This window comes from Anabrus simplex, chromosome 2 (genome assembly GCF_040414725.1).
Source record: "Anabrus simplex isolate iqAnaSimp1 chromosome 2, ASM4041472v1, whole genome shotgun sequence".
Taxonomy (NCBI): Eukaryota; Metazoa; Arthropoda; class Insecta; order Orthoptera; family Tettigoniidae; genus Anabrus; species Anabrus simplex.
In genome coordinates, this window is record NC_090266.1 from 1089447952 (window position 1) to 1089475391 (window position 27440).

Consider the following 27440-nt stretch of genomic DNA (forward strand, 5'->3'; position numbering starts at 1 on the left):
TACGGTTTGGGTCACACAGCTATCAGATTCCATCCGGGAAATACAGTACTGGGTTTGATAATAATAATAATGGTATTTGTTTTACGTCCCACTAACTACTTTTTAAGGTCTTTGGAGACGCCGAGGTGGCGGAATTTAGTCCCGCAGGAGTTCTTTTACGTGCCAGTAAATCTACCGACACGGGGCTGTCGTATTTGAGCACCTTCAAATACCACCGGACTGAGCCAGGATCGAACCTGCCAAGTTGGGGTTAGAAGGCCAGCGCCTTAACCGTCTGAGCCACTCAGCCCGGCAGTAGTGGATTTGAACCACAGTGTCGGCAGCCATGAAGATGGTTTTCCATGGTTTCCCATTTTCACAAGAGACAGATGCTGGGGCTGTAGCTTAATTAAGTCCACGGCCGCTTCTTTCCCACTCTTAGCCCTTTCCTATCTCATCGTCGCCGTAAGACCTATCTGTTCCGGTGCGAAGTAAAGTAAATTTTAAAAAACAAGCTAAGTGATTATCATCATGACCTATAGGCCTACCTGAATGTTGGTGTAGTGTAGTTTATTCTAGTGGCGGCTGTTCTTCATCATACAGGAACGGCTGCAAACGTGGCTAACAGAATATAATGTTGTAGTAAAGTACACTGGCTGACAAACAAATTGAAGCACATATAAGGGGAGGAGGGAACGAAATGTAACTTCACATGTTGAGAGGGTATGCGATTTTATTTCAGTGATTACAAAATCAAATCACATTTACTATTAATTTGACAGTACGAGCCTACTTATCAGTGTGACGTTGCGCCTCCTCTGACCAATATGCATGCATTTATTCCGTTGGGAAGGGTGTCAAAAAGCCGTTGTAACTGGTCCTTGATATCCTGGATACTGGCACTAGGACGGTGTTGACGACCGAGCTGGTCCCACACATGTTCTATCGGGGACAGATCTGGGGATCGTGCTGGCTACAGGAGCACCTCAACATCACGCAGGAAGTTCATAGAGACATGTACCGTGTGTGGACGAGCATTCTTCTTCTTTTCCTACCGCTTTTCCCACACCTGTGGGGTCGCGGGTGCGAACTGCGTCGCACATGTGGATTTGGCCCTGTTTTACGGCCGGATGCCCTTCCTGACGCCAACCCTATATGGAGGGATGTGATCACTATTGCGTGTTTCTGTGGTGGTTGGTAGTGTAGTGTGTTGTCTGAATATGAAGAGGGGAGTGTTGGGACGGACACAAACACCCAGTCCCCGAGCCAGAAGAATTAATCAGAAGCGATTAAAATCCCCGACGCGGCCGGGAATCGAACCCGGGACCTTCTGAACCGAAGGCCAGTACGCTGACCATTCAGCCAACGAGTCGGACGTGTGTGGACGAGCATTGTCCTGTTGAAAAATGGAACCGTGGTACTGTCGCATGAGAGGTAACACATGAGGACGCAGGATGTCCGTGACGTACCGTTGTGTCACCAGAGTTTCCTCAATCACTACCAGCCGTGACCTGAAGTCATACCCGATGGCTCACCACTCCATGACGCCAGGAGTAACAACGTTGTGCCTCTCCAGAAACGTGATAGAATGGGACCTCTACCCAGGTCACCACCATACTCGCAGACGATGGTCATCCGGGGTAGTTTAGAACCGCGATTCATCACTGAAGGCAATGCGACGCCATCCACCAGCCGTCCATGCTTCCCGGTCACGGCACCACTCCAGACGTAGCCGTTTGTGTTGTGGTGTTAACGGCAGCCTACAAAATGAGACGGTAATTCCCCAGTCCGGATACTTCTAGTCTCCGACCATTGATGCGGGATGACACAGAATGTTGCAGGGAGTCCATTATTTGTTATCGGAAGGCAGGCGGAGATGTGAAGGGGTGTGCTTGGTACACAATACGACGATCTTTCCTTGTGGTGGCCAGGCGTGGTCTACCGGAATTTTGATGACGAGTATGCCTGCCCCTACGTTCGCGTGCAGTTCAATATCGGGCCACTGTCACATCCGAATGCCCCACAAATCTGGATATCGCACTATTCGATCAGCCGGTCAAATGGAGTCCCACAATGGCGCCCCTTTCAAACTCTGTCAGATGCTCAAAACGCTGTTCACGTCCTGGTAACAAAACTAAACACGAATAAAACTAATGCACTCTGGTGGTCGTTCCACCTGTCACAGAGATTTGCAATTCTAATTACTTACCCGCCGATGGTGTGCAGCGTATACGAAGTTACATTGACATCCGGCCATTTTTTCTGGGTGCTTCAATGTTTTTGTCAGACAGTGTATATCGGCTAAGTTTTCTCTGTGGTATAAGTCGAGTACAACAGATCGATACATGTCCTCAGTAGTGTAGCTTCTTAGCTTGTGCATATAGCCCTGTCTGTGTCATTTCGTGTGGGCGTCGCTGGTTTGTTTGAACTCGAGGGTGTTCCATGTTAGCCGGCATCTACTCCTGCCTAAAGCCTATAAGCGATAGTGCAACGTTAAACATCCAGCAATAATTAAAGAGCAAGACTAAGGGGGACAATGTTCGAGGAACTAGCTTGCCTACGTTCGATAAGATCATCACGAGAAATGGAGCGACTTACATGCGTGTCGTACAACGGATGGGTTATAGATTCTAATTTCATTCCGTAAACATGGCTAGTGTTCTGATCAATATGTAGGCGATTTTTCTTCTCGTCGTTATACGCAGGATGATATTGTTAGTGGCCAAGACTTTATTACTCATAAAAGTTCCACTTTTTATCCAGACATGGATGTTGGTGCCTCTATGTAGGTTAGGGGACCACTGATCCGATACAGTGTGCTAGCTATTGTGGTAGGTTGGTCAGTTCCTTTTCGCTCTTGGTAATACTGTTATTGGTTTTACGTTAACTACTAGGGTCTTCGGAGCCGCCGAGGTGCCGGAAATTCGTCCCGTACGAGTTGCCTTGCATGCCGGTAAATCTACCAACGTGAGGCTGTCTTATTAGAGAACCTTCGACCACCATGGGATTGATGCGGGATCGAAGCCGCTAAGTTGGCCTCAAAAGGCCAGCGTTTCTATCATCTGAGCCACTCAGCCTGGCATTCCGCCCAACAGCAGGCAGTTTTATCATACAAGTATGCAAACATGACTATTTAATTCCAATGTATCCAAGGAGAGCTCTTGTGAACAGTGTAAATTTCAGTGGGTTTAATTTGAGAGAGCAAAATCAGACTCCTGGACAGCCACTTACCTGATGAAACACAGCAAAGATCTGGACAATAAAGACTACAGTTCTATCGCCATCTGGAGATCCAAAGGAAAATAAATATGCATTCCGATGTACTTCGGCCGTTCGTCAAGTACGGCACAATATTTTTTAAATGTTTATTAGGTAAGACAAAAACTATACACCATGAAGCCACATCTTTGAGATATTTCTCAACACAGGAGCGAATTCCCTCAGCATATTTCTCCCATCATGGCACTAGTTAAAATATACCTTGTTCATTGCTTTCTGCCTTGTGGGAGTATAGCTATCTGCGCACGAAATATTGCACTTATTCTGAATCGAAGCGTTGGCCGTCCAGGAATTTCTTCACTGGACGAACAGATGCATGTCCAACGGTGCAAGGCCGGGATTGTATGGTGGTGCTAGAGAACCTCCCAACCAAAGTTCTGAATTTGGTCACAAACAGAAGCCGTAACATGGGGGAAGGGCACAACGCTACTTTACGTTGAATGGCTAAAACTCACGGGAAAGGCTATCCCATTAGAAGATGTGCCGTGTATGACCCCTGTTCGTTGCGCCTAGCTGCGGCGTAGCTGAGCAGTCTGTCACAGACACCAGTGTCGTGAAGATGGCAACACGTCGCGAGTTAATGGACTTTGAACGTGGGATGATCATCGGCGCACGGCCCTTGGTCATAGCATTGCGCAGATTGCACGCGAATTCGGGTTTCCGAGGTCAACAGTGTAGCGGGTGGATCTTCAATATCGCAGAGAGAATGTTACCACCCGCATAAACCACCGAACGGGAAGACCACAGGAGTTTAACGAGCGGACGGGCTACTGTGAGTCAGATTACCGCCCAGTTGAATGTTGGGAGTCAGACCCCCAGTTCTACTAGGACTGTAATGAGGCAACTGCACCGCATAGGCTTCACCAACCGACGGCCAACTCGCGCCGAAGGCGACTGTGTCATTTTCTGTTTGATATATGCGTGGGGAACATCGTCACTTAGTTGCAGTTGTTACTCCAGCCGAAAACGACGTGGTACAAGACTTATTGCTCCTCAGGAGTTGACGACAAGAACATTCATGCCATGCAAAAAGTATGCACAGTATATGTGCATATTGGCCGAGCAAAATTGCCAGGCGGTTTACGTTGCGCAGCCGTCTTCAAAGAAGGGAGGCAGATGGGACACTTATCTCGCAGGCCAGCTGTATGTTGGAAAATGAAAATGAAAACCTACAACCTGTTTTCCAGTCATTGACCGGGTCAGGGATGTAATGAGTGAATCATATATAGGCTATTTAGTACGATGGGGTCGCCACTCCTAAAGTGATTTATTAATGTCTGTTAGATGCTATGAAATGAGAATGGAGAGAGTTGCTGGAATGAAATATGACAGGGAAAACCAGAGTACCCGGAGAAAAGCTTATCCCGCCTCTGCTTTGTCCAGAACAAATCTCACATGGCGTGACCAGGATTTGAACCATGGTATCCAGTGGTGAGAGGCCGACGCACTTCTGTCTGAGCCACGGAGGCTCCCCCTGTATGTTGGAATGCTTACTTAATTAAAAATTCATACGTTAAATGCAGTTTTCAAATTTAAATGCAGCATTCGAGCTGCTATCGCAAATGCATGCCTTTGCTGGTGGGACCTAGTGTTTACAGTGCACTATGTCTTCTGGTATGGGCTAGAGCAATTTTGTTACTTTCATTGATCTGTCTCAGCTTTATCCTTGGCTTTGACAAAATGAAAGTGACTGAGGTATGAGTGATGCTAGTAATGCCATTCCTTCTGCAGCCAGTCCCTGCTATGAATGGTGTGAAAATATTGCTCATAGGGTCAGTTGGTGCATGCATTTCAGTGGGCTTGGCAGACTGATATGTAATAGCAACTTATGGCTCGGTGAGGAAAGCATCGGGAAACTACCTCACTCCTCATTTCCCTAGTACGCCTCTTCAGTGATGCCTAGGCCATCTATGCCAGCTGATGGCGGAACTCTTGAGGATCCAACCAGCCTTCGGGCTGAGGACTAAACATACATACATCGCAAATGCTACATCTGGAATGCAACAAAACACACGGAGAGAGGTGGAATACAGTTTTGAAGTCTGTCGCGCCATTAATGGTCCGAGTATCGAGGTGTGTATTGGATCATCATCATCTACTAAAGGGAATGCCTTGTCGCTGTAGGCACATCTGACGATCTTCTACTAGCCTCTTTATGTTGCTATATGAACCACATGCCAGTTCACCGACGGGTATGACATCCTTGGTCGTCCCCTGGGTCACTTTCCCTGTACTTTACCTTCAGTGATGGTTTGGAGAAGAGAGTCATGTCTCAGTACGTGTCCAGGGAACTTTGTTTTCCTCTTTTTTATCGTATTTAATAAACACCGATAAAAACAAGGTCATTTTTTTTTCCAGCCATGTTTGTTTAAATTCTTCTCCAGAACCACATTTCGGCAGCCTCAAGTTTTGTTTCTTCCTGTTCCCCTAATGTCCAGGTTTCGCATCCATACAGTAGCACACTTCAAACAAAGGTCATGAGAAATGATTTTTTTGGACTCCAAACTGAAATGGTTGTTTAGCAATAAGTTTTTCTTATTTTGGAATGCTTGTTTTGCTACCACTGTTCTTTTCTTGATTTCTGAAAGGGATCTGTTATCAGAGGTAATTACACTACCCAATTAGATATGTTAAAAGAATATAAATTTCAGTTTCTCTACTTGTAGAACCAAACCGCCAATGATTGCCTCTGTTACTTCTCAAGATATTAATTTTTATTTTATTATACATTAAAACCGAACACCCTGCCTAATCGTCGAAGAAAAGAATAATGTATATTTTCAGCATTCCCGTACATAGAAGGTAAGTCAAAAAGTAGGTGTTCCGGGTTCATTACTCGGAAACAAAGAAATGGAGCTCACTCCAACTTATGCATTTGATTGTTCGTTGTGACACCAGTAGATTCCGCACAAGTGCACAAATCGGCAAACTAAAACATGAGCACAGTGACAGTTATAGACGGCGAAGTTACTGAGTGATTGGTCACTACAGGAGGTCCGTATAGTATTCCGAAAAAAACATGGAACCAATTAACATTCACATGGGGACTATGTTGGTAAACAAAGAGAAAGTGATGTTTGTCCAATAAGAAAGGAAATGGTGCCATGAAAGAAGAAGACTCTGAAAGAGCGGAGTGGCCGTCGATCAACAACCGATGCATTCGTTAACGCCACTGATGAAATGGTGCGGGAGATCAGGCGCGTAGCACTAACGTCGAAACAATTAGAGGTGTTCGACGAACAGGACGCCATGTCAAGGAACGGAGACATTTTAAGCTATACAATGCTTTAATAACTTTAGTGATTTCGAAAAATACAAGAATGATACCGAAATAAAGTTGTATTCTTTATCTTAATCCCTTCTCCTACAAGTAGAGGATTCCGGCCGCTTTTCAATCCCATAGTTTTCGGGATTAATTTTTCAGAATCCCGGGATTTTCGGGATTGACATCATTTTTAAAAATTTGCAAAATAGACTGTGTGAAGCGGTACTCTCAGTGCGTTTGAATAATCCAGTGCAATTGGAAGAGTCCGATTTCGAGTTCATCGATGAAATCATTAAAGTCTTGGCTCCAGTCAAATTAACTGTAAAAGCACTATGTCGCACTGATGCGAATTTATGCACAGCTGATGCTGCCCTTAAGTTTCTTTTCAAGCAGTTAAATGAAAATAACTCCGAGCTGGCTTTCAAATTCAAGATACATTTACAAAAGCGCATGAAAGATCGCCGAAGAAATGAGTCGAGTGGCGTATTATGCTACCTACAAAATCCTCTTAGTGAAAATGTGGCGTTGGCGTTCGATGATGAAATAAAGCGTACATTTTAAAGTCCGAGCAAAGTCCTGATAAAAACAACAGATTGTTTCTTTAATTGAGAGATTAAATGGTAAAAGGAATGTCGAAAAGGAAGAACAAAATATGCAAATCGAGCCTACAAATACAGAAAAATGTGATTTGACGCTCAAAGTAAAGCTTCAGCTGGAAATAGAAAACTGCATGAAAATTATGTCTCCTGAAGCATTAAATGAAAATGAATTTTGCAGAATTGTTACGAAGGAAATGAACCTATACGGGTCTTCAAATTCTACTCGGAGCTATAACCTAGAGCAGGCTTATAAGTATTTACTAATGATTCCTCCAACTTCCATGGAACCTGAACGCGCTTTCTTAGCAGCTGCATGTATGTGCAACAAATTGAGGATCAGGCATGACGATGAGACACTGGAGGCGTTCTTATTTCTCAGATCATATTTTCTCAATTCAAATTAGAATGTTCCTATTAAATTAGTTTTCTTTATATTTACGAGAAATGTGAAATGTGACTGATTAATGTTATTTTTAAATACTTTTTGCTAAGAAAATTTCTACCTACTTATTATGTTGTTACATGAAAGTCGTCTGTTTAGTCTATATTCAGAGAGATTGAAATTTTAAATTTTTTAAATAAAGGCCATATTTAAGATCAATTTTAGATTAGTTGAAGATTTTTAGTTAATTTTGTTAATTTCCAAAGTTTATTTGCATAGTTTGTTACATAAGGTTTTCTAATTTATGTCAGTTTAAAGAGATCTCACTGATTTTTGGTAAATAATAATTTTAACATACGGACTTAGTGATTTTAAGTTAGTCTTACCCTAAGTCTGATTAGTTAGAGTGATTATATTAGCTAGGCGTATACCGTAAAATATGTTGATTTTGTCTAAATTTCGATTCGCTAATTAAACAGCTGATTTCTGTAAGATGTTCTTATTTTTAATTTGTAACCTTCGATCCCGGGACTAACCAAGTGCAATCCCGAAATCCCGGGATTAGAAATAAGGGCCGGGATCGAATTCCTTACCTACAAGGCATTAGGGAAACCTAATTATTGACTTACTTTTTGAGCGAGCAATGTAGCCACGCGGTTTGCGTCAGTTAGCTGTGAGATTATATTCGGAAGATGGCGAGTTCGAAATTCACTGATGGCAGCACTGAAAATGGATTTTCGTTGTTTCCCTTTTTTTCACACCGAGCAAACTCCGGGGCTGTACCTTAATTTAAGGCCACGGTTGTTTACTTTCCAGTCGTAGCCCATTGTCGCCCTAAGATCTGTCTGTGTCGGTGCGACGAGAAAAATAGTAAGTGCGTATTGAGTGGACTTATCATCCTTTTAATTCATGCTACGATAATTACATTAGAACCTTACTTCCATTGTAATTTGTAGGGAATACCTTTACGCACTTTCAAATTGAAAACGTGACAACTCCCGGGTGCCTAACCCGTTAGGTGTTCTCGTTAGGTCAGTTGAGACAATAACATTAGGCATACGTTCTGTGCTGTTTATCCGGCCCCGCAGTCAAAGTGTAGCGAACTTGCCTCTCGCCCAGAGGCACAGAATTTATTGGATAAGCCAGGGATATTTTCCTGGATCTGCGGGATCAACCCCACGTGAGAACAATTGAGGAACTGCCTGACGATAACGGCCGAGGGCTGTAGCATCATGGGCGGGGGTCTCCGATGTTCAATTGGCTTTCTCTCAAACTGGTGTATGATGAAAAAGGATTAGATTACAGTAAAATTAAATTCTTTCAAGGTCCACCTATTCAATACAATGACGTTTTATTGTGATTTAATCACATGTCAAATAGTCAAATGGTACTAGTTTCGGCATCTATGTGCCATCATCAGCCTTGAGTACAAATTAAAACAAGATATATATTCCTAAAACATCTAAAACACATTTTAACTCATTATAAAGTAACATACAATTAATGTGGTGATACATGAAATACGATAAAATTATGATACAATTGGAGAGATATAAAATTCTTAAAATTCCGGCTGTTCGTTACATAATTCAGTCTGTGTGCATCCGGGATAAGTGAATTTTTGCAGTTGTATGCTGTCGATGTGAATGTTTAATTTTACTGTAATCCCACTTCAATACGGAACCAATGAAATTCATAACTGTAAGTAAAAGGATTAGATGTAATTCTCTCCAGTGTCTTAGCGGAAACGATTAATGCGCCTTTCCGGACAGCTGAGAATTCAAGTTTGAGTTTCAAAGACGGCCACCTCTTTGAGATAACGGCCATTTTAAGAGGAACCATTTCTAAAGTTTACGAAAGTAAAATATTCAATCATCAACGACATATCAAGCTACAAAATGTTTTTGGCCTAAGTTACCGAAATGAAATGAAATGGCATGAAATATTTGCTCAGCACAAGCAAACTCACCGCCACCAACATGGTGTAGTTCTCCTTGATGGCGCCGCAACAACCGAGGAAGGCCACCAAAAACACTATGGTGCCCACCACTATAAGGACGATGGGCGGCGCCAGGATACGGCTCTCCATGAAAGTACGGTAGTCATCGATATCGGCCAGTACAACTCCCCCAGCCACGATGATCCCGATACCAGAAACCTGAAACAGATATGACATTTAACATAGGAAAACCTAAACAAAAAGTATGATACGAATTCTCTGAAGTTAAAGCGTAGATTTCCGTTTTACGAAGGAATCGGGTAATTATCGGTCACAGCAGTTCCCAGTTTCAAATGGTGATCGATTTCGCTAATGACATATGATCTTATCACAGCAATGAATTTCCTTTCGTGAAGACCGACGATTATCTGCTTCCTTCTATATCTCTCATGCCACTGAGGAGTAAGAGAGGTGTAAATGTAAGCTTGTTTTCGGGAGATGATGGTTTCGAACCGCACCGTCTTGGCAGCCCAGAAGATGATGTCCGGTGGGTTTCCATTTTCACACCAGACAAATGCTGGGGCTCTGCCTTAATTAATGCCACGTCCGTTTCTCCACTAGGATTTGGAATGTCGAGGTGATCCCACCATCTACCGAATGCAAGCTCACAACTACGCTACCCTAACCGCATGGCCAACTCGCTCGGTCCCTCTTCCATTCCACTGTATCCAAAAACATATCAGTGTCAGTTAACCGCTAGCATACAGATCTATCATGCCATGAAATACTTCAGGAATTATTCTATGAATCATCGATACGTGTTAATGACAACATGATTATCACATACCATTTTTTAAAATTCGAAACAATACTTCTTTGCAGTATACTAAAAATTGCGACAGTTCTACATGTTCCTTACAGCTGTTGAAGAACAAATATTTGAAGAGTTGCAGAACTGCTATCAAAAAGTGCATCCTTTGCCAACTCAAATCTTCTCGGATTATAAATAAGTAATAAACGTGATTAGAATATTAATTATCGGTTTGAGATACAGTGCCCAAGGGTTCCAACGATCAAAATTAAAAGCGCTGATGGAATATATGAGTAAGCCTAAGTAGGCTCCAAAAGATATCTTCACTCATATTTTGAATTTGTTCTCATATATCTGGAAAACCCAATCCATCAAACTTCCAAATAGATTTTCTAGTGTCTCTTTGGAATTTGGAAGTTCTTTATGAATATTTCAACTGATTTACTGGCCAAAGACTTTAACAAGGATGTAGTATAAAATAACTCTTTCAGATCAGAAGTTATACAATCTTCCTCCAACAGTCACTGCCACTATAAGGGTAAAGGTGTTGATTCTTGACCTAAAATGACTGGTCATAATATTTCCATACAGACACTGTATTCATAGCAACAGCGCTATTTGAGTGCTGTGTCGTAGAAGTATATATAGGCTCATGCAGTACGCACGATCGAGGGAAGAAAGAAAGGAAAAAAGGATAAAATGAAGAATGCGCAGGTAAAGGACGAAGTTGAATTATTTTCAAACACTGAAAAGTAGCTGCTAGAACATTTTCATTATACACAAGGGAATGTCCACTGTGCAAATAAAGATCTCAGTGGATGAGTTATTGGTAAAATAAATGGCCAGTTACGGATCATGAATCAAGAAATTACAACTCGCCACCGTAAACCTACAGCCCCACTTGCTTTCTAGTAGCAATGACTGGCTTTTGATTCCTTCAAGAGGGAAATCAATGAAACATAACATACATTTCTTCATAAGATGTCCTAGAGATGTTATTTGTAGAAAGAGCCTGATTCTGCTTGTACAGAATTCCTGATTTTAATTTACGCCGCCGCCGCCCCATGGCACTAGAGTCCTGAGGGGCATTGGCCTACCAAGCGACAGCTGCTCAGCCCGAAGGCCCCCAGATTACGAGGTAACACATGGCCAGTATGAAGAATCCTCTAGTAGTTATTCTTGGTTTTCCAGACCGGAGTCGCCATCTCACCTCAGTTAGCTCCTCCACTGTAGGCTGAGGCGACCTCGAGCCAAATAACCGGTAAAAATCCTTGACCTCGCTGGGAATCGAACCCGGGGCCTCCAGGTGAGAGGGAGACACGCTATCCCTAGAACGCGAGGCCGGCAATTTTAATTTATAATAAACCAGATTGCCTGGACAACTTTCTGCAAATATTTACGCATTTTGTATCCCAGAAGTAATGAACGTATGACGTATGACGAATGATTTATTATAAACATCACTCATTTATTAAGCACTCATTCGTTAATCATCAATCGTTAAGATTCATCAAACCTACTAGAATTATACTATGCGGAAAGATATATTCTGATCCAGATTGATGCTTTCATGGCTCGTATTAATAGATATGATAATATAGCTTTTGGGCTTTTGCTGTGTCAAGAAAATAAGAAGAAATTCTTTATGTTTCTCAGAGAATTTGCTCCGCTCGTCTGACCACGAGGAAGACTTCTCTAATTAGAAAATTTCTCCTACTTTTCTTGACGCGGTAAAAGCCCAAAAGATGTATCATCATGTCCATTATTTTCATTGGTTACGTCTGAATATTCTATAAAAATACAGGTTTAAAGTGAATGTATTTGTGTGTCGTTTATGGGATCTTAGTGTTCTCGAATTAAATTAAAGAATACCAGGGTTTTTCCCCCACCACCTTAATCGTCTGTACGTTGAGACTTAGGCCGGCCATACACGTTGCGGCGTACCGGAGAGGTTTACCTGTACAGTTGACCTGCGCAGTAAACCTGTACAGGCGACGACCTCATACACGGTACGGTTTACCCATCAGGTGATCTTACGGCATCGATACGACGAGATGATGACGCGATCGCAGTGGTTGGTTTATTGTTAGCAACTAATTTAAGAAAGCAAAGGAAACCCCGTAACTCATGATGTAAAGACTGGTTGTTGAGAAGAAATCGCTACACTCACGTCAATTTATTAAAAGAATTGAGCGGAGAAGAAGGAGACTACCGCAATTACTTGAGGATGAGTGAACCAGTGCACCAAAAATTGCTTTCATTGGTGTCACCTTTAATCCAAAAGTTTCAGATTTGTACAACTCGATAAACTCCCCTAAAACTTGAGTTCGCTTACGGTTTGACATAGTATTCTATCAAAACAAAACAAGAAATCACCGGTCACCAAAAAGAAATTACAAAACAAACCGAGTGGTTTTGTAAAAACAAATAAACAGAACGCAAGACCCTCTTCCTACGCTTGTGCTGCTTCAACTGAGCTGAAACCTGTGCAGGTCTTGGGTGAATCACACAGACGTGCAGTTATGTTCAACTGCGCAGGTAACGGAATTGTTTTTCGATTCTTCCTGGCTCGCCTGTACAGGTCTGGCCTATTGTGCAGGTTCATCGAACGTAGGTGCCACCCACGCTCCGGTTTACCTGTGCAGGTCAACTGTACAGGTAAACCTCTCCGGTACGCCGCAACGTGTATGGCCGGCCTTACAGTATTTAGTGATGCAGTGGTTGAGGGTGAGCATAGTGCTAAGTTTAACGGCATAACTCACAGAAACAGAATCCGTTTACAACAGAAGGCCACGCTAACACACCACCTTACCCCACTTCTGTAACTCCAGGAAGCAATTATGCAAAGACTCAACGTTTCATCAGAATTTAACGCCAACCCTTTGAGCAATGGAAGGTTATTGAATGAAGGTATGAGGATAAGGAAATCTTTACTTACATTATAAGAGTCGAAACCGAGCAAATGGCTTGGGGGCTTGGAGTCACGCACCTATCAGCTTGCATTGGGAAGATAGTGGGTTCAAGCTCACTGTCGGCAGCCCTGAAGATGGTTTTCCGTGGTTTCATATTTTTACACCCGGCAAATGCTCGGGCTGAAACTTAATTAAGACTACAGTCGCTTCCTTTCCACTCCTAGCCCTCTCCTCTCCCATCGTCACCATAAGACCTATAGGCCCTATGTAGCGAGCAAGTGGTCGTGCGGTTAGGGGCGCGCAGCTGTGATAGTGGGTTCGAGCCCCACTGTCGGCAGCCCTGAAGATGGTTTTCCGTGGTTTCCCATTTTCACACCAGGCAAATGCTGGGACTGTACATTAATTAAGGCCATGGCCGCTTCCATTCCACTCCTAGCCATTTCATACCCATCGTTACCGTAACACCAATTTGTGTCGTTGGGTGCGACGTAAAGCAAATTGTAAAAAAAAGGCCGAAAGTAAGTTTTTACGTATGGGTTGATATGTGAAACTCTTTCGCCCTTGTAGCGTACAATAGCTTATTTATACTACGTTGAATTTCTCTATATTCATTTAAAAAATATCAAGATCAGCCGGCCCCGCGGTATAGGGGTGGCGTGCCTACCCCTTACTTGGAGGCCCTGTGTTCGATTCCCACCCAGGTCGGGGATTTTTACCTATATCTGAGGACCGCTTCGAGGTCCACCCAGCCTACGTGATTACAACCGAGGAGCTATCTGACGTAGAGATAGCGGCCCCGGTCTGGGAAGCCAAGAATGATGGCCGAGAGGATTCGTCGTGATGACCACTCGAAACCTCATAATCTGCAGGCCTTCGAGCTGAGCAGTGGTCGCTTGGTAGGCCATGGCCCATCGGGACTGTTGCGCCATGGATTTTTGTAATAACGAGATGAACACATATACTCGGTTCACGGTCCACTATTCACACAACATACGCCATCCACGAAAGAACCGATTTCATTCATAAATAAGTCAGTAGATGTATTGACTCGTCCACGTGGCCCAGTATCTGAGTATCCGAGATTTCTAACCTGCTGAAGCGTTATTCAGTGACGACGAATGTTTCTGTACCAGGCGGTACACCTCCAGCCGCTAATTTAAAATGTGCGCCAATTGAAACTCCTCTGCTGGAGGAAGTCTGAACTTTATCGACGGTATTAATTTTCAAGTTTCTCGGAAGATGTCACTACGTGGAAAGTTTGGAGTTTTTGAACTGTGCCACTTTTGATGTATTTTTGTTTTACCGGTAGTAAGAAGTGTGAACTTTCTCTTCTAAAGGACACTACTGAAAAACTACAATGGTGCACCCTAGTGCGACATGAAAGAACTATATTTTTTGGAGAAATGTTTATTTCAAAAGTTTGTTCTTTGTTAAATTTCTTTCTGTTATTGTTTAAGTTGGCTGTATACCCCTCTCTTTCCCCTTGTTTTGTATTTAGCCAATCCCGAATTTCTTTTATTAATTTCTGACCAATCGGATGTATCTTCCCCCAACTTGAATATGTTGCTGTATCCTACCCAATAAAGAGTTTGTGGGAGGGTGTTCTCATTCCCCTAACGCCTCGAACTTTCCGCGAGAGTATATAAACTGCTGATTTTAGGGTCTCCGGGCCACTTCTGTTCCATCTTTTCGTGTGTAAAGTACATAGCAGGGGGCGAGAAGCGCCTCTTTCTTCGGCGGCAGTCAACAACCAGGTAATGGCCGATTAATTACTTCTTTTCTTGCTTGCTCAGCAGTTTAACTCTCGGGGCGGGTCCGAAGTTTTTCCATTATGTAACCTTCCTTAAAATGTAAAGAAACTTGTATCTATTCCATCTTTTAAACTGCATATCGGGATAGAGAGTGCTTAACCCTCTCGAGCTCCCAATCATATTGTTTTGAGGTGAACTTATTTTTCTCAACCTATTCTTCGTTAACGTAAAACAAATTGTTCTTTTCTAAAGTCACCTCTGTAGTATGGGATTAGCCCTTGCATTAGTGGCCTAGAGCCAGATTAGGTTTTAAAAACAAGTGTATTAGGAGTGCAGATCGCCTCCTCTCAAATTGTTATTTTAGAGGTCATGTAATTAACCTTCTTGTCATTTAACAGACCTCAGTAGGTTGGGTACTTTACCCCTGTGTATATGTCCTGAGAGGACAGCTTGAAAGTGGAATTAGGTGTGGCCTTTGACAGGCCTGAATTTTGAGAGCAAGTTGCTCTTTTCCCGAAAATTTTGTTTTCTGCGCGCCTCAAGGAGGCCTTACTGTGTATTTTGGAGCAAGTGCTCCTAGGCATGAATGGGGTTCTCCGCCCCTCTGTTGACACTTGTGTTTGGGGTAAAACTGAGCTGATTGCTCAAGGATTGTGATCGCGGGGCTCGAAGCCCAAATCCTGTAAATACTGTAATTGTACTTTTGTTGCCTTGCTACTCTGTACCTGCCATGTTTGTTATTTCTTGATTAAGAAAAAGAAAATATAACCTTGTTAAATTTTAAATTCACTTTAATTTCGTAGCCCGAGACCTATTCACCACCCCGCACCTTCTTTCAGGCATAACTACCACAAAAACACGGTAACAAGTGGTAGCAGAGCGTGGTTGAATGGGTCTCATTTTAGCCCCTTTTGACGGCTAAACATTGTTTTGATCCGAACTCTAACCATTTTCTCAGTTGCTGGAATTTTTTGAGTTTTTCAAAATTGTTCTGTCATCATGCCCGGCCCTCGCGATGTTCTCCATCTTAACTATTTGCGCAAGGAGGAGTTGATCTATGAATTGACTGTTAGAAATGTGCAATCTGGAGGCACGGTTGCGGTAGACACAAACAAGCTTAGAGAGTCCCTTGATTTGCCCATTTCCATCCCCACCTTGGGAGAGAAAGAAATTGACGACTCTCTTTCCACGATCGTCGAGAATATTACTGGGCTAGCATCTGTAGTTAGTTTTTTTGATGAAAATGATCCTTCTCCTAATCAAATTAAGCGTGTGCAAGCCAGGCTGTTTCATTTTTCAAATAGAGTTAACGATCTGTTGTCACTAAAGTTGAATGACGTTCAGAAGAAGGAAGCTAGTACGCTACTTGAAAATATTTCTGAGTTATCTAGCAAGGTCACTCAATTGTTAACTGGGGAAATTCCTCCCAAAATTGATCAACCCACCACGATGAATGCAGGTTCCGAGGAAGAGCCTCCTAAGGGAGAAGTTAATAGGATAACCGTTGCTGCTCAAACTATCTCTGCCCCATTGGACAACGAGTTTGGACGCCGTGCATCGTTGAATAATATACGTTCGGAATTAACTTCCTTGCCATTGAAACCTTTACCTACTATGTCACCCGGGTTTAGCAGCTTGCCTCATCCATTGGCAATGTTGCTCAGAGGTATCTCTAAGTTTTCCGTTAATACCACCAGTGACGTAATTTCATTTTTAAGATTTTAAGTTGTATTTCAGGACCATGCCCTTGTGTTTTCTCTTTCTCCATGCCAAATTTTGCAAATCATCTATCCTTATGCAATTGGTATTCTATCTGACAAAATAGTAAGAGCCATAGCCGAACAGTCATCTATTGAAGATTTTCATGCACACTTGCTTGCAAATTTTTTTCCCGCCCGCGCGAGGTCATCTCTGATTCAGAAGTACTATTATCGAGTACAGAGATTGGATTAAAATCTGGCTGATTTCATACAAGACATTAAGTTTTATACTAGGGTGTTTGCCCTTCATTTTCCTGAAGATGAGATTGTACAGGCTATTGTAGAAGGAATTTCACCACCCTATAGGTCATATTTGTGTTTCGCGGCGTGCCCGCAAACTTTCTCTGAACTTGAAGCGTTGGCCGTCTCAGCGGAAGGAGTGAGGTACGCCGATTCCTTGCGTGTCGCGAAAGAACCCCCACCTTCCTTTAGTAATACTCGGCCTCCACCTCGCCGACCAGTCACACCCCGTAAATGTTATGCTTGCGGGTCGCCCGACCATCTGCGCAATAAGTGTCCACTGATCAAGTCGAGTGGGACAAGGAATGGGGCTGGTTCATCACAAGGCTGTTATAAATGTGGGGCTTTCTCACATATCGCAAAAAATTGCCCAAATTCAAATAGCACCCCCTCCTGCTCAACTTCTGGTGCAACTTCCAACAACAATCAAAAGTGACTAGTGGCTTCGGCTGAGTCAACTAATCCATCTTCCCGAGACTCAGCCCCGGGTAAACAGGTTGTAAATTCAGGGAACGATCAGTCTTCAAATTCGTCTTTTGAATGCCCTAAAGAGTGTCTTAGGATTGCGGCGGGTTCCCCCGCGCCTGTTCCTTTTCTTAAGATTGAGTTAAATAATGAACCTGTAACAGCACTCTTAGATTCAGGCAGTGTTTGTTCGATTATTTCGGCTGAATGGTATTCAAAATTGAAGTCTGTTTGTAAACTACCTGACTATGACTCATCTCCTGTTCAATATGTTTCGGCTAATTCATCCCCATTGGAAATCCCTGGTTCTGTAAATGCCAAAATTCGTATTTTTAAATTTACATGGAAAATCAAACTGTTTGTGGCTAAGCACTTGTCTTGCCCCATTATATTAGGAGCTGACTTCATTTCTTACACTGGTATGTGCTCGATCTCCAGAGTAGGTCGTGCACATTCAAATTTGCGTCCAATTGTAAAATTCCCTTGTTAAAGTGTAATTCTGTATCATGTTCATCTATTTCGTCTACCCAGGATGAGATGTTGTTAGACCTTAGACATCTACCTGAGGAGCAGGCTGATAGTATTCGTAAGTTGTGTCAGTCGTTTCCAGAGGTGTTCTCTGATACTCTTGGTGTTACTGACCTTATTGAATACAAAATTGAGGTCACGGATTCGATTCCTGTCCGTTTTCCACCTTATAGGCTATCTCCACCTAAAATGAAGGCTCTGAAAGAAATCATCGATCAGATGTTGAAGGACGGTATTATTAGGCCCTCTAAGTCGGCGTATTCGTCACCTATTTTTCTAGTCCCGAAACCCCAAGGAGGCTTCAGGCCTGTCATTGATTATAGGGCTCTCAATCGGAAGGTGGTGTTGCAATCTGTGCCCCTTCCTGACCTTCATTCTTGTTTTTCATGGTTTCGTAAGGCCAAGTTCTTTACTATCTTGGACTTGAATCAGGCCTATAATCAAATTCCCCTTGCCGAAGAGTCTAAACATCTTACAGCGTTTGCCACGGACTGGAACTTATACGAATACAACCGCGTGCCTTTCGTGCTCCCCACGGGAGCAGCTGTGCTCACTAGGCTACTAGATAGGGTCTTCTCCGACATCAAATTTGAGTACTTATATCACTACTTGGATGATGTCGTCGTATTTTCAGAGACTTTTGAAGAACATCTAGATCATCTGCGAGAAGTTCTCGATCGCCTTCGTAAGGCTGGGTTAACTGTCAAGTTGTCCAAGGTTGCCTTTGCTAAGCCCTCTATGTCATTCCTAGGGCATATTGTGTCACCTGATGGTGTAGCAGTCGATCATTCTAGAACACAGGCCATCCGTGATTTTAAACCTCCCAAGGACATTAAAGGTATCGCCAGGTTCATTGGTATGGTGAATTTCTTCAGGAAGTTTATTCCTAACTTCGCTAATAGAGCGGCGCCCTTAAACCTTCTTCGTAGGAAAGGCATCAAATTCGAGTGGGGACCTTCTCAACAAGCCGCTTTTGAAGATCTTAAATTAGCTCTCTGTAATGCCCCTGTACTTGCTATGCCTGATTTCTCAAAGAAATTCATTGTCCAAACCGACGCGTCGTCGTCAGCAGTAGCTGCAGTCCTTCTTCAAGAGACTGAACTAGGGAGGCGACCCATCGCCTATGCATCTAGGACCTTGTCGGCTCAAGAAGCCAAGTATTCTATCTATGAGCTCGAAGGTTTGGCAGTCTTATTTGCCTTAGAAAAGTTCCGTCTCTATCTTGAACATGTCAAATTCGACCTGGAGACAGATAATCAAGCCTTAAGCTGGGTCTTAGGTAGGCCGCGTCGTACTGGTCATATAGCCCGTTGGGCCATCCGAATTTCTGCCTTCCAATTCGATGTCCGGCATATCAGAGGTACCGAAAATGTTGTTGCTGATGGACTCAGCCGTATGTTTTCCAACGACGTCGAGACCCACGAACCGGTCGACAGTTCATCACCTCCCGAGTCCATACTATCTGATGTTAATGCCATCTTAACAGATGCTCCCATGCTCTTTAGGGATATAGAGAAATACCAACGTGAAGATCCGACGCTGGCTCCGATAATGGAAACCCTTTCTTCTGGGGAACATGTTGTCCCTTATGTTCTGAGGAATGGTGTTCTATGTTGCCCTTCGAGGCATGACAAGATGATGAAGGTTGTCGTTCCAGCTGTTCTTGTACCTATGATCTTCAAGTACTATCATGGGACCCCATTAGGGGGGCATCTTGGTATCTTTAAAACTCGTGAGAAGATTCGTGAAATGTTCATCTGGAAAGGTATGGACGGTGAAATCCGTGAACTAGTAAAAGCTTGTAAATCTTGTTTGCTCAGTAAACCCACCATGTCCACCAAGGTAGGCCTTTTGTCTTCGCATCAAGCGTCGCGCCCCATGGAACGCCTGTATATTGATTATGTAGGACCCTTCCCCCAGTCAAAGGGAAATGCCAACAAGTTCATCTTTGTATGCGTAGATGGCTTTACTAGATTTTCCTGGTTATTTCCGACTAAGCTGGCTACCGCTCAGTCCACCATTACTTGCCTAAATTCTATTTTTGCTTCTTTTGGTCCGTGCCAATATATTGTATCTGATAATGCTAAGGCTTTTACATCTAATTTATTTCGTAAATTCTGCTTTGACCTGTCCATCTCTCATGTGACAACTTCTGCTTATTACCCTCAACCATCTCTGGCTGAACGGGTTAATCGTAATCTCAGGTCCGCGCTTATTGCCTATCATCATGAAGATCATTCCAGGTGGGACACGTCCCTGCATTGGTTAGCTTTTGCTTTGAATTCGGCGGTTCATGAATCTCACAAGTTTACTCCAGCTTCTTTGATGTTCAAGTTCGTTCCCAACACGCCGCTCTCTAACCTCTGGTCTCTGAGTGACATTCTACCCGAGACAATAGATCCGGATAATATTAAAGATCTTTGGAAGAAGGCTAAAGCCAATCTTAAAGTCTCTCATGAAAAGGTTAGGGAAAGATATGATCGTGGACGGAGACCCACCCATTTGAAGGTAGGTGACCAGGTGATGGTCAAGAATTTTGTTCCCGCGGGCAAGCTTGCCCCCAGATTTCATGGGCCGTGTATCATTCTAGATTTCCTTACGCCGGTCACATTATTATTAAGCAATCCAGCCACCGAGAGGATATTTAGGGTTCACCTGTCACAGGTGAAACCGGTGTAATTTCTGTGTTAACTTGCTTCATATAATTGTGAAAGGAATATGAAGGTTATATTTTTTTTTGAGTTTTCACTTTTAAGGCTTTCTGCCCCTTCTATAGTATTTTGTTTTATATGTAAGTATTTTTGTGAAACCTGCCCCGAACCATTAAACTGCCATCCTGTCCTTGCCACGGCCATTACCACGCTCCCGTCTCCTGCTCCACTCTACACAGTGGCTTAATTAATGCAATGAATTTCTGCACGCCGCTGGCCCCTCAACCTCTCCACAAAGCCTGTGCCCTCAAAAAAAGATGATGGTCCAACATTTCTGCCGCCTAGCTTTAATGTTTCAGTGCCCCCGCAGCCGCGCGGCGCCGTGCTGCGACTGGGTTAGAGGATGGGCCCCCTCTTCCCCAGCGAGGACCACATGTGCACGGCGAGCCGGAGCTCTCCTCCCGGCCAAGGCTGATGTGCGGCGCACGACCTGCTACTTGCCCGCAGCCTGTATATGTTCACCGCGGGCGCGGCGTGCTTCAACACCTCTGCTCCCCTCATTGTGCGGGCGAGCGGTATCTCAGGGTACTTGTGGGGTCCGAGCGGCCGCCTTTGGACGCAAGCTGCAACGGCCGGTCTGGCCATCCAACTTAATCAACATCAACTATATGGACATTCCAGATCAACCTTACTACCTTTTCTTGGGTATTCTACTGCAATATTTGGTGGACTTAGAAAATTTTCCTCAACTTTAAAACTAAAGATTTCCTTCTCAATTCAACCTTCTACAAACATTAAGACAGTACTTCCGCTGTTACTAAAAGAAATTTTGAAACTGAATCAAACTAAATTTCAGCCATTTCGATAAATACTTCGGCAATTAATCTCCATATCAACATCAAAACTTGGACCTTGTTTTCAAACAAATTTCATGAGTCACTCCTGGAGGAACTTTTGGGGGGGGGGGAGGTCTGTACCGGGCGGTACACCTCCACGCCGCTAATTTAAAATGTGCGCCAATTGAAACTCCTCTGCTGGAGGAAGTCTGAACTTTATCGACGGTATTAATTTTCAAGTTTCTCGGAAGATGTCACTACGTGGAAAGTTTGGAGTTTTTGAACTGTGCCACTTTTGATGTATTTTTGTTTTACCGGTAGTAAGAAGTGTGAACTTTCTCTTCTAGAGGACACTACTGAAAAACTACAATGGTGCACCCTAGTGCGACATGAAAGAACTATATTTTTTGGAGAAATGTTTATTTCAAAAGTTTGTTCTTTGTTAAATTTCTTTCTGTTATTGTTTAAGTTGGCTGTATACCCCTCTCTTTCCCCTTGTTTTGTATTTAGCCAATCCCGAATTTCTTTTATTAATTTCTGACTAATCGGATGTATCTTCCCCCAACTTGAATATGTTGCTGTATCCTATCCAATAAAGAGTTTGTGGGAGGGTGTTCTCATTCCCCTAACGCCTCGAACTTTCCGCGAGAGTATATGAACTGCTGATTTTAGGGTCTCCGGGCCACTTCTGTTCCATCTTTTCGTGTGTAAAGTACATAGCAGGGGGCGGGAAGCGCCTCTTTCTTCGGCGGCAGTCAACAACCAGGTAATGGCCGATTAATTACTTCTTTTCTTGCTTGCTCAGCAGTTTAACTCTCGGAGCGGGTCCGAAGTTTTTCCATTATGTAACCTTCCTTAAAATGTAAAGAAACTTGTATCTATTCCATCTTTTAAACTGCATATCGTGATAGAGAGTGCTTAACCCTCTCGAGCTCCCAATCATATTGTTTTGAGGTGAACTTATTTTTCTCAACCTATTCTTCGTTAACGTAAAACAAATTGTTCTTTTCTAAAGTCACCTCTGTAGTATGGGATTAGCCCTTGCATTAGTGGCCTAGAGCCAGATTAGGTTTTAAAAACAAGTGTATTAGGAGTGCAGATCGCCTCCTCTCAAATTGTTATTTTAGAGGTCATGTAATTAACCTTCTTGTCATTTAACAGACCTCAGTAGGTTGGGTACTTTACCCCTGTGTATATGTCCTGAGAGGACAGCTTGAAAGTGGAATTAGGTGTGGCCTTTGACAGGCCTGAATTTTGAGAGCAAGTTGCTCTTTTCCCGAAAATTTTGTTTTCTGCGCGCCTCAAGGAGGCCTTACTGTGTATTTTGGATCAAGTGCTCCTAGGCATGAATGGGGTTCTCCGCCCCTCTGTTGACACTTGTGTTTGGGGTAAAACTGAGCTGATTGCTCAAGGATTGTGATCGCGGGGCTCGAAGCCCAAATCCTGTAAATACTGTAATTGTACTTTTGTTGCCTTGCTACTCTGTACCTGCCATGTTTGTTATTTCTTGATTAAGAAAAAGAAAATATAACCTTGTTAAATTTTAAATTCACTTTAATTTCGTAGCCCGAGACCTATTCACCACCCCGCACCTTCTTTCAGGCATAACTACCACAAAAACACGGTAACAGTTTCAATTTTATGTTTTATGACCACAAGATGGTGGAGTTTTCCAGCGGGGCGGCCTGCGTTTCGCACTGCCATTTGTTTCCCACTATTCCTGTAATTCGTTGCATGCCGTCAGAATCTGTTCTATAGATGTATCTTCACGCAGTAGTAGCGCAATAAAGTTATGTCTAATCTTCTTAAATATTCAGAAAACTTTATCTTATTAACTGAATTGCCTTGGAATATTATTAAATTATAATTATGAACGATTCAGTATTTAGTATGTGAATTTCGCCGCAACGAAACCCCTGGATTTGTATTCCATGCATATGCCATTTAGGGCACAAATGGCGTAAACCATCTCGGTAAGAAAGTGTGATAGCCAAGTGGCATTGTCACAGGCTTTCCACCAATGCGACCGTTGGTTCGAACCCCGGCGAGTGCATGTAGGATTTTTGAAATTAAGAAGTCATACCCTATGGTTCGGATTCTACGTAAAATTGGAGGACGTATAGATGAACCAATGCCGATAGGAACAAATGCGATCAAGTATAATCTGCGTAGCACATAGTAGGAATTTGTGTTATAGAAAATAGAAACGTGTCTTCAATTGAGCAAAATAACTGAAAACAATCGTCAGAAAACTGACCGATATCAAATGAGGTTTAGCTTGTAAGTTGATAGAATGTGAGAGTTTTAACACACTTCTCTAGTTGTCTTGTCATCGCAAGGCAGCGTGCATCCTACTCTTGTCTTTCAAGCCAGGTTTAAAACATCAACAGGGAAAAGAATCACCTCATTCTTTCCTGGACTCTTTTCCAGTTGTTTGGGGTCAGCACTAATGTGGATTATGCCTCATTTTACGGTCGGATGCCTCAAAGTTGAACTCTCCACGCAGGTTAGAAATGTCAATAACTTTACAGTCTATATTAATTAGAGTGAATATTGCTACACGTACATTTTTGTGAACCTGTCTACAATATATTGTCTGTAATTTATAACCATTAAGTATTACATAGTTTACCTCATTATTTTGGTACCAATGTTCAGTTATACAGATAATTTTAACAGAATTTTGAGACGAATGACGAGGGAGACGTCATTCCGCGGTGTATTCACGCATGCCCGTTCTGTCGGTGTCGTCCTTGTTGCGAATAGTCCAGATTACGAACGAGTGGGTACCTGAAGGGGATGATTTGGGTTTGACACACATTAATGAGTCGAGATTGCGGCCAGGTTTAAAGTAGAGGCGCCTAAGCGAGAATATAATGAACAAGAGTATATTATTTTATGTATGTCACGCTGCTTATCTAGGTGGATTGTGGCAGCAGTATGCATCACTAGAGACACCTACATTCTTCAGAAGCAGAAAAATTAACCCTCAGTTGGTACACCAAGTTCTGGTACAGAGAATTGGAATACTGGGCAATACACAAAAGAAGTTAAAAGCTTGTAAAAAAAAAAATTGTTCCCAAATATACTGACTATTTCACTTCTTATGTATTATTTTGAATAATAATAATAATAATAATAATAATAATAATAATAATGATAATAATAATAATCAAAATCAATATTCTAAAGGCTAATGCCTTGTCGATGCAACCACTCACTTCTTTCATTGGCATAATAATAATACCGGGCGAGTTGGCCGTGCGGTTAGGGGCGCGCGGCTGTGATCTTGCATCCGGGAGATGGTGGGTTCGAATCCTACTGTCGGCAGCCTTGAAGACGGTTTCCCGTGGTTTCCCATTTTCACACCAGATAAATGCCGGGGCTGTACCTTAATTAAGGCCATGGCCGCTTCCTGCCAACTCCTAGCCTTTCCTATCCAATCGTCACCATAAGACCTATCTGCGTCGGTGCGACGTAAAGCCACTAGCAAAATAATAATAATAATAATAATAATAATAATAATAATAATAATAATAATAATACAACTTTCACTAATCCACCATAAACAACTACCCCTCTAGTTATGTTATATACCGAGCTCGATAGCTGCAGTCGCTTAAGTGCGGCCAGTATCCAGTAATCGGGAGATAGTGGGTTCGAACCCCACTGTCGGCAGCTCTGAAGATGGTTTTCCGTGGTTTCCCATTTTCACACCAGGCAAATGCTGGGGCTGTACCTTAATTAAGGCCACGGCCGCTTCCTTCCCATTCCTAGGCCTGTCCTATCCCATCGTCGCCATAAGACCTATCTGTGTCGGTGCGACGTAAAGCAAGTAGCAAAAAAAAATGTTATGCTATACAATAAAAAGGATGATCTTCTAAATGGTAAGATTACCTCAAACTAAATTATTAAATATTTTCAATAAGAAAAATATTTTTAAAATATGGTTTGGGTATCTAAAACATCCCAGTGTACCAGTTAATATTAATACTACTAGAAAAAAATTATATATGAGACTGTTTTGAAAATTGTATCTGTTCTATGCATCTCACGTCAACACTAATCACTTGTTCGCAATGTGGACAAGATTTGTTTAGTTGTGCGGAATCTGGACTGTTCGCAATCAAGACACAACCGTTCTGACATCAACCTTAGGTGGAAGGATGTGTGTTTCTGTGGGAGTTGGTAGTTTGATGTGTTGTATGTTAATGAGGGTGTGCATTAAGATGATTACAAACACCCAGTCCCCGAGCTAGATGAATTAACCAAATATAGTTAAAATACCCGGCCCGGCCGAGAATCGAACAAGAAGGTTACTACGCTGACAATTTAAACCAAGGAGCCGGGCTCCTGTCCTGTCTCACTGTCACTGAAAATGTACAAATTATTATTAACATGCCTAACACCCGCAACATTTTGGTAGCCGAGCGTATCACTTCTTATTTATTTTCTGCTACCTTACATAAGCTTTTGGTCGCAGAGTAGCCTTTTCTCTGTATTACTTATTATCTATCTACCTTTGCATTACATTTTGGGTCGCAGAGCTTTTGAAACTTTGGTCTCATTGTTCATTCTATAGCGTGTCGAGTTTATTAGTCTTTATTTGTTCTTTCCCACTCTAATTCCTTTTGACCATTGAGTTTGTCCTCATCATTGCTGTTGATTATATCGTGTTTTGCGGATGTCCGATCTTAATGATTTTGCTGTGTTAACCTATCTTGTAACTTGGATCATCATTCATTTGTTTCTCCCGTGTGTTTTTCTGTTGTGGTAAATCGAAGATTTTCTTCAGATCATATTGCCGAGGTAATGTAATTTCAGTGGAAATAATTTGGAATAGATATTGTCGTAAATACGTGAATAAAAATGTGTATAGGGCGTGTGGTACATCGCGCCATTGTGTTGAGAATATTCGAGTCATCAGATAAGACAATGAATATTGTTTTACGAAGTATGAGATTTCAGCAAGCCTTGGTAGTTGATTTAGGAATTAACAGGTTGCTAATGTTGCATTGTATTAAAGGAGCCCCAGCGTCGCATTAGGACCTAGAGTTAAATCAGCCAGTGTTTAATTTATACTTCGTATATGGGCTACGGATTTATAGAGGAAAGTGTGGTCTCTCTTTATTCAGTTTCTCTATCAAGGCATTTCCCGACGTATCAGACATTGCGTATTGCTGTCAAGGAAAGTTTTATGTCGTGAAGTATAGGCTCGTGTTATTATTATCATCCACGTCCATAATTATTATCTGTGTATACCAGAACTGTCACCGTAGAGGAAATCCTACTGCAGTGGAGTGAAGTTTTTCTGATATATATGTGACATTTTCGTGAAGTCGAGTGTGAGATGTCCACAGCAGAGGTAAAATAATGTAATTTTTTATTTTGTTATTTGGATTGTGATCACATCATTTGTATAAATTGCGGATCCTAGCAGGTTCAATTTTAGAATACTTGGAAAATACTAAGTGCGTTATGTTTTAAAATGTCATCATAGTGTTTGTTAATGTCCAGATGATCTATGTTTATCTTTTGGTATTTGATGTCGATATCCTGGTATTTGTATCGATATGATTGTGACAGCTATCAGTTGTTATGGTGTCTGTTTATTCTCAGCATGAAGAGCACACATTTGGTTATACGTTCCAGCTATTGGCCCTTATTTAAGAATTTAAGTGTGTTGTTTAGATGTGTTTTTAATTATAAAGTGTAAAGTTAGTGGTTCGAATCCACCAGTGTTATATTTGAGATTTAATCATTTGATTCAAGTTTCTATTGTGTGTTGAAGCAAATTATCGACCCGCTCAATCAGATATGAAACTCAGTAATAGCTAATCCACCAGGTGCGTAAACAAGTATACATAGGATTTAGGATCCCACCGTGATGTTACACGGAAATGGGACGGAATACTAATCCGATGGAACTTAGAATAACAATCAACACGATGAACACGTGATCGATCAGTGGTGCCTTTGCCCAGATAGAGTTTGCAGTAAATCGTAGTTGGGATCATGTGATCTTCTCTAACGAGATTTCATG

The 27440-nt window shown here is 42.4% G+C and overlaps 1 protein-coding gene across 1 annotated transcript in view; it reads right to left on the reverse strand.

The window, feature by feature from the left end:
• Positions 1-27440, reverse strand: part of LOC136863304 (CD63 antigen) — a 129476-nt gene that overhangs the window by 75515 nt on the left and 26521 nt on the right. The window contains exon 2 of the mRNA XM_067139688.2: positions 9474-9662. Coding sequence (XP_066995789.1) covers positions 9474-9662 — 189 coding nt within the window. The remainder of the gene's footprint in view (positions 1-9473; positions 9663-27440) is intronic.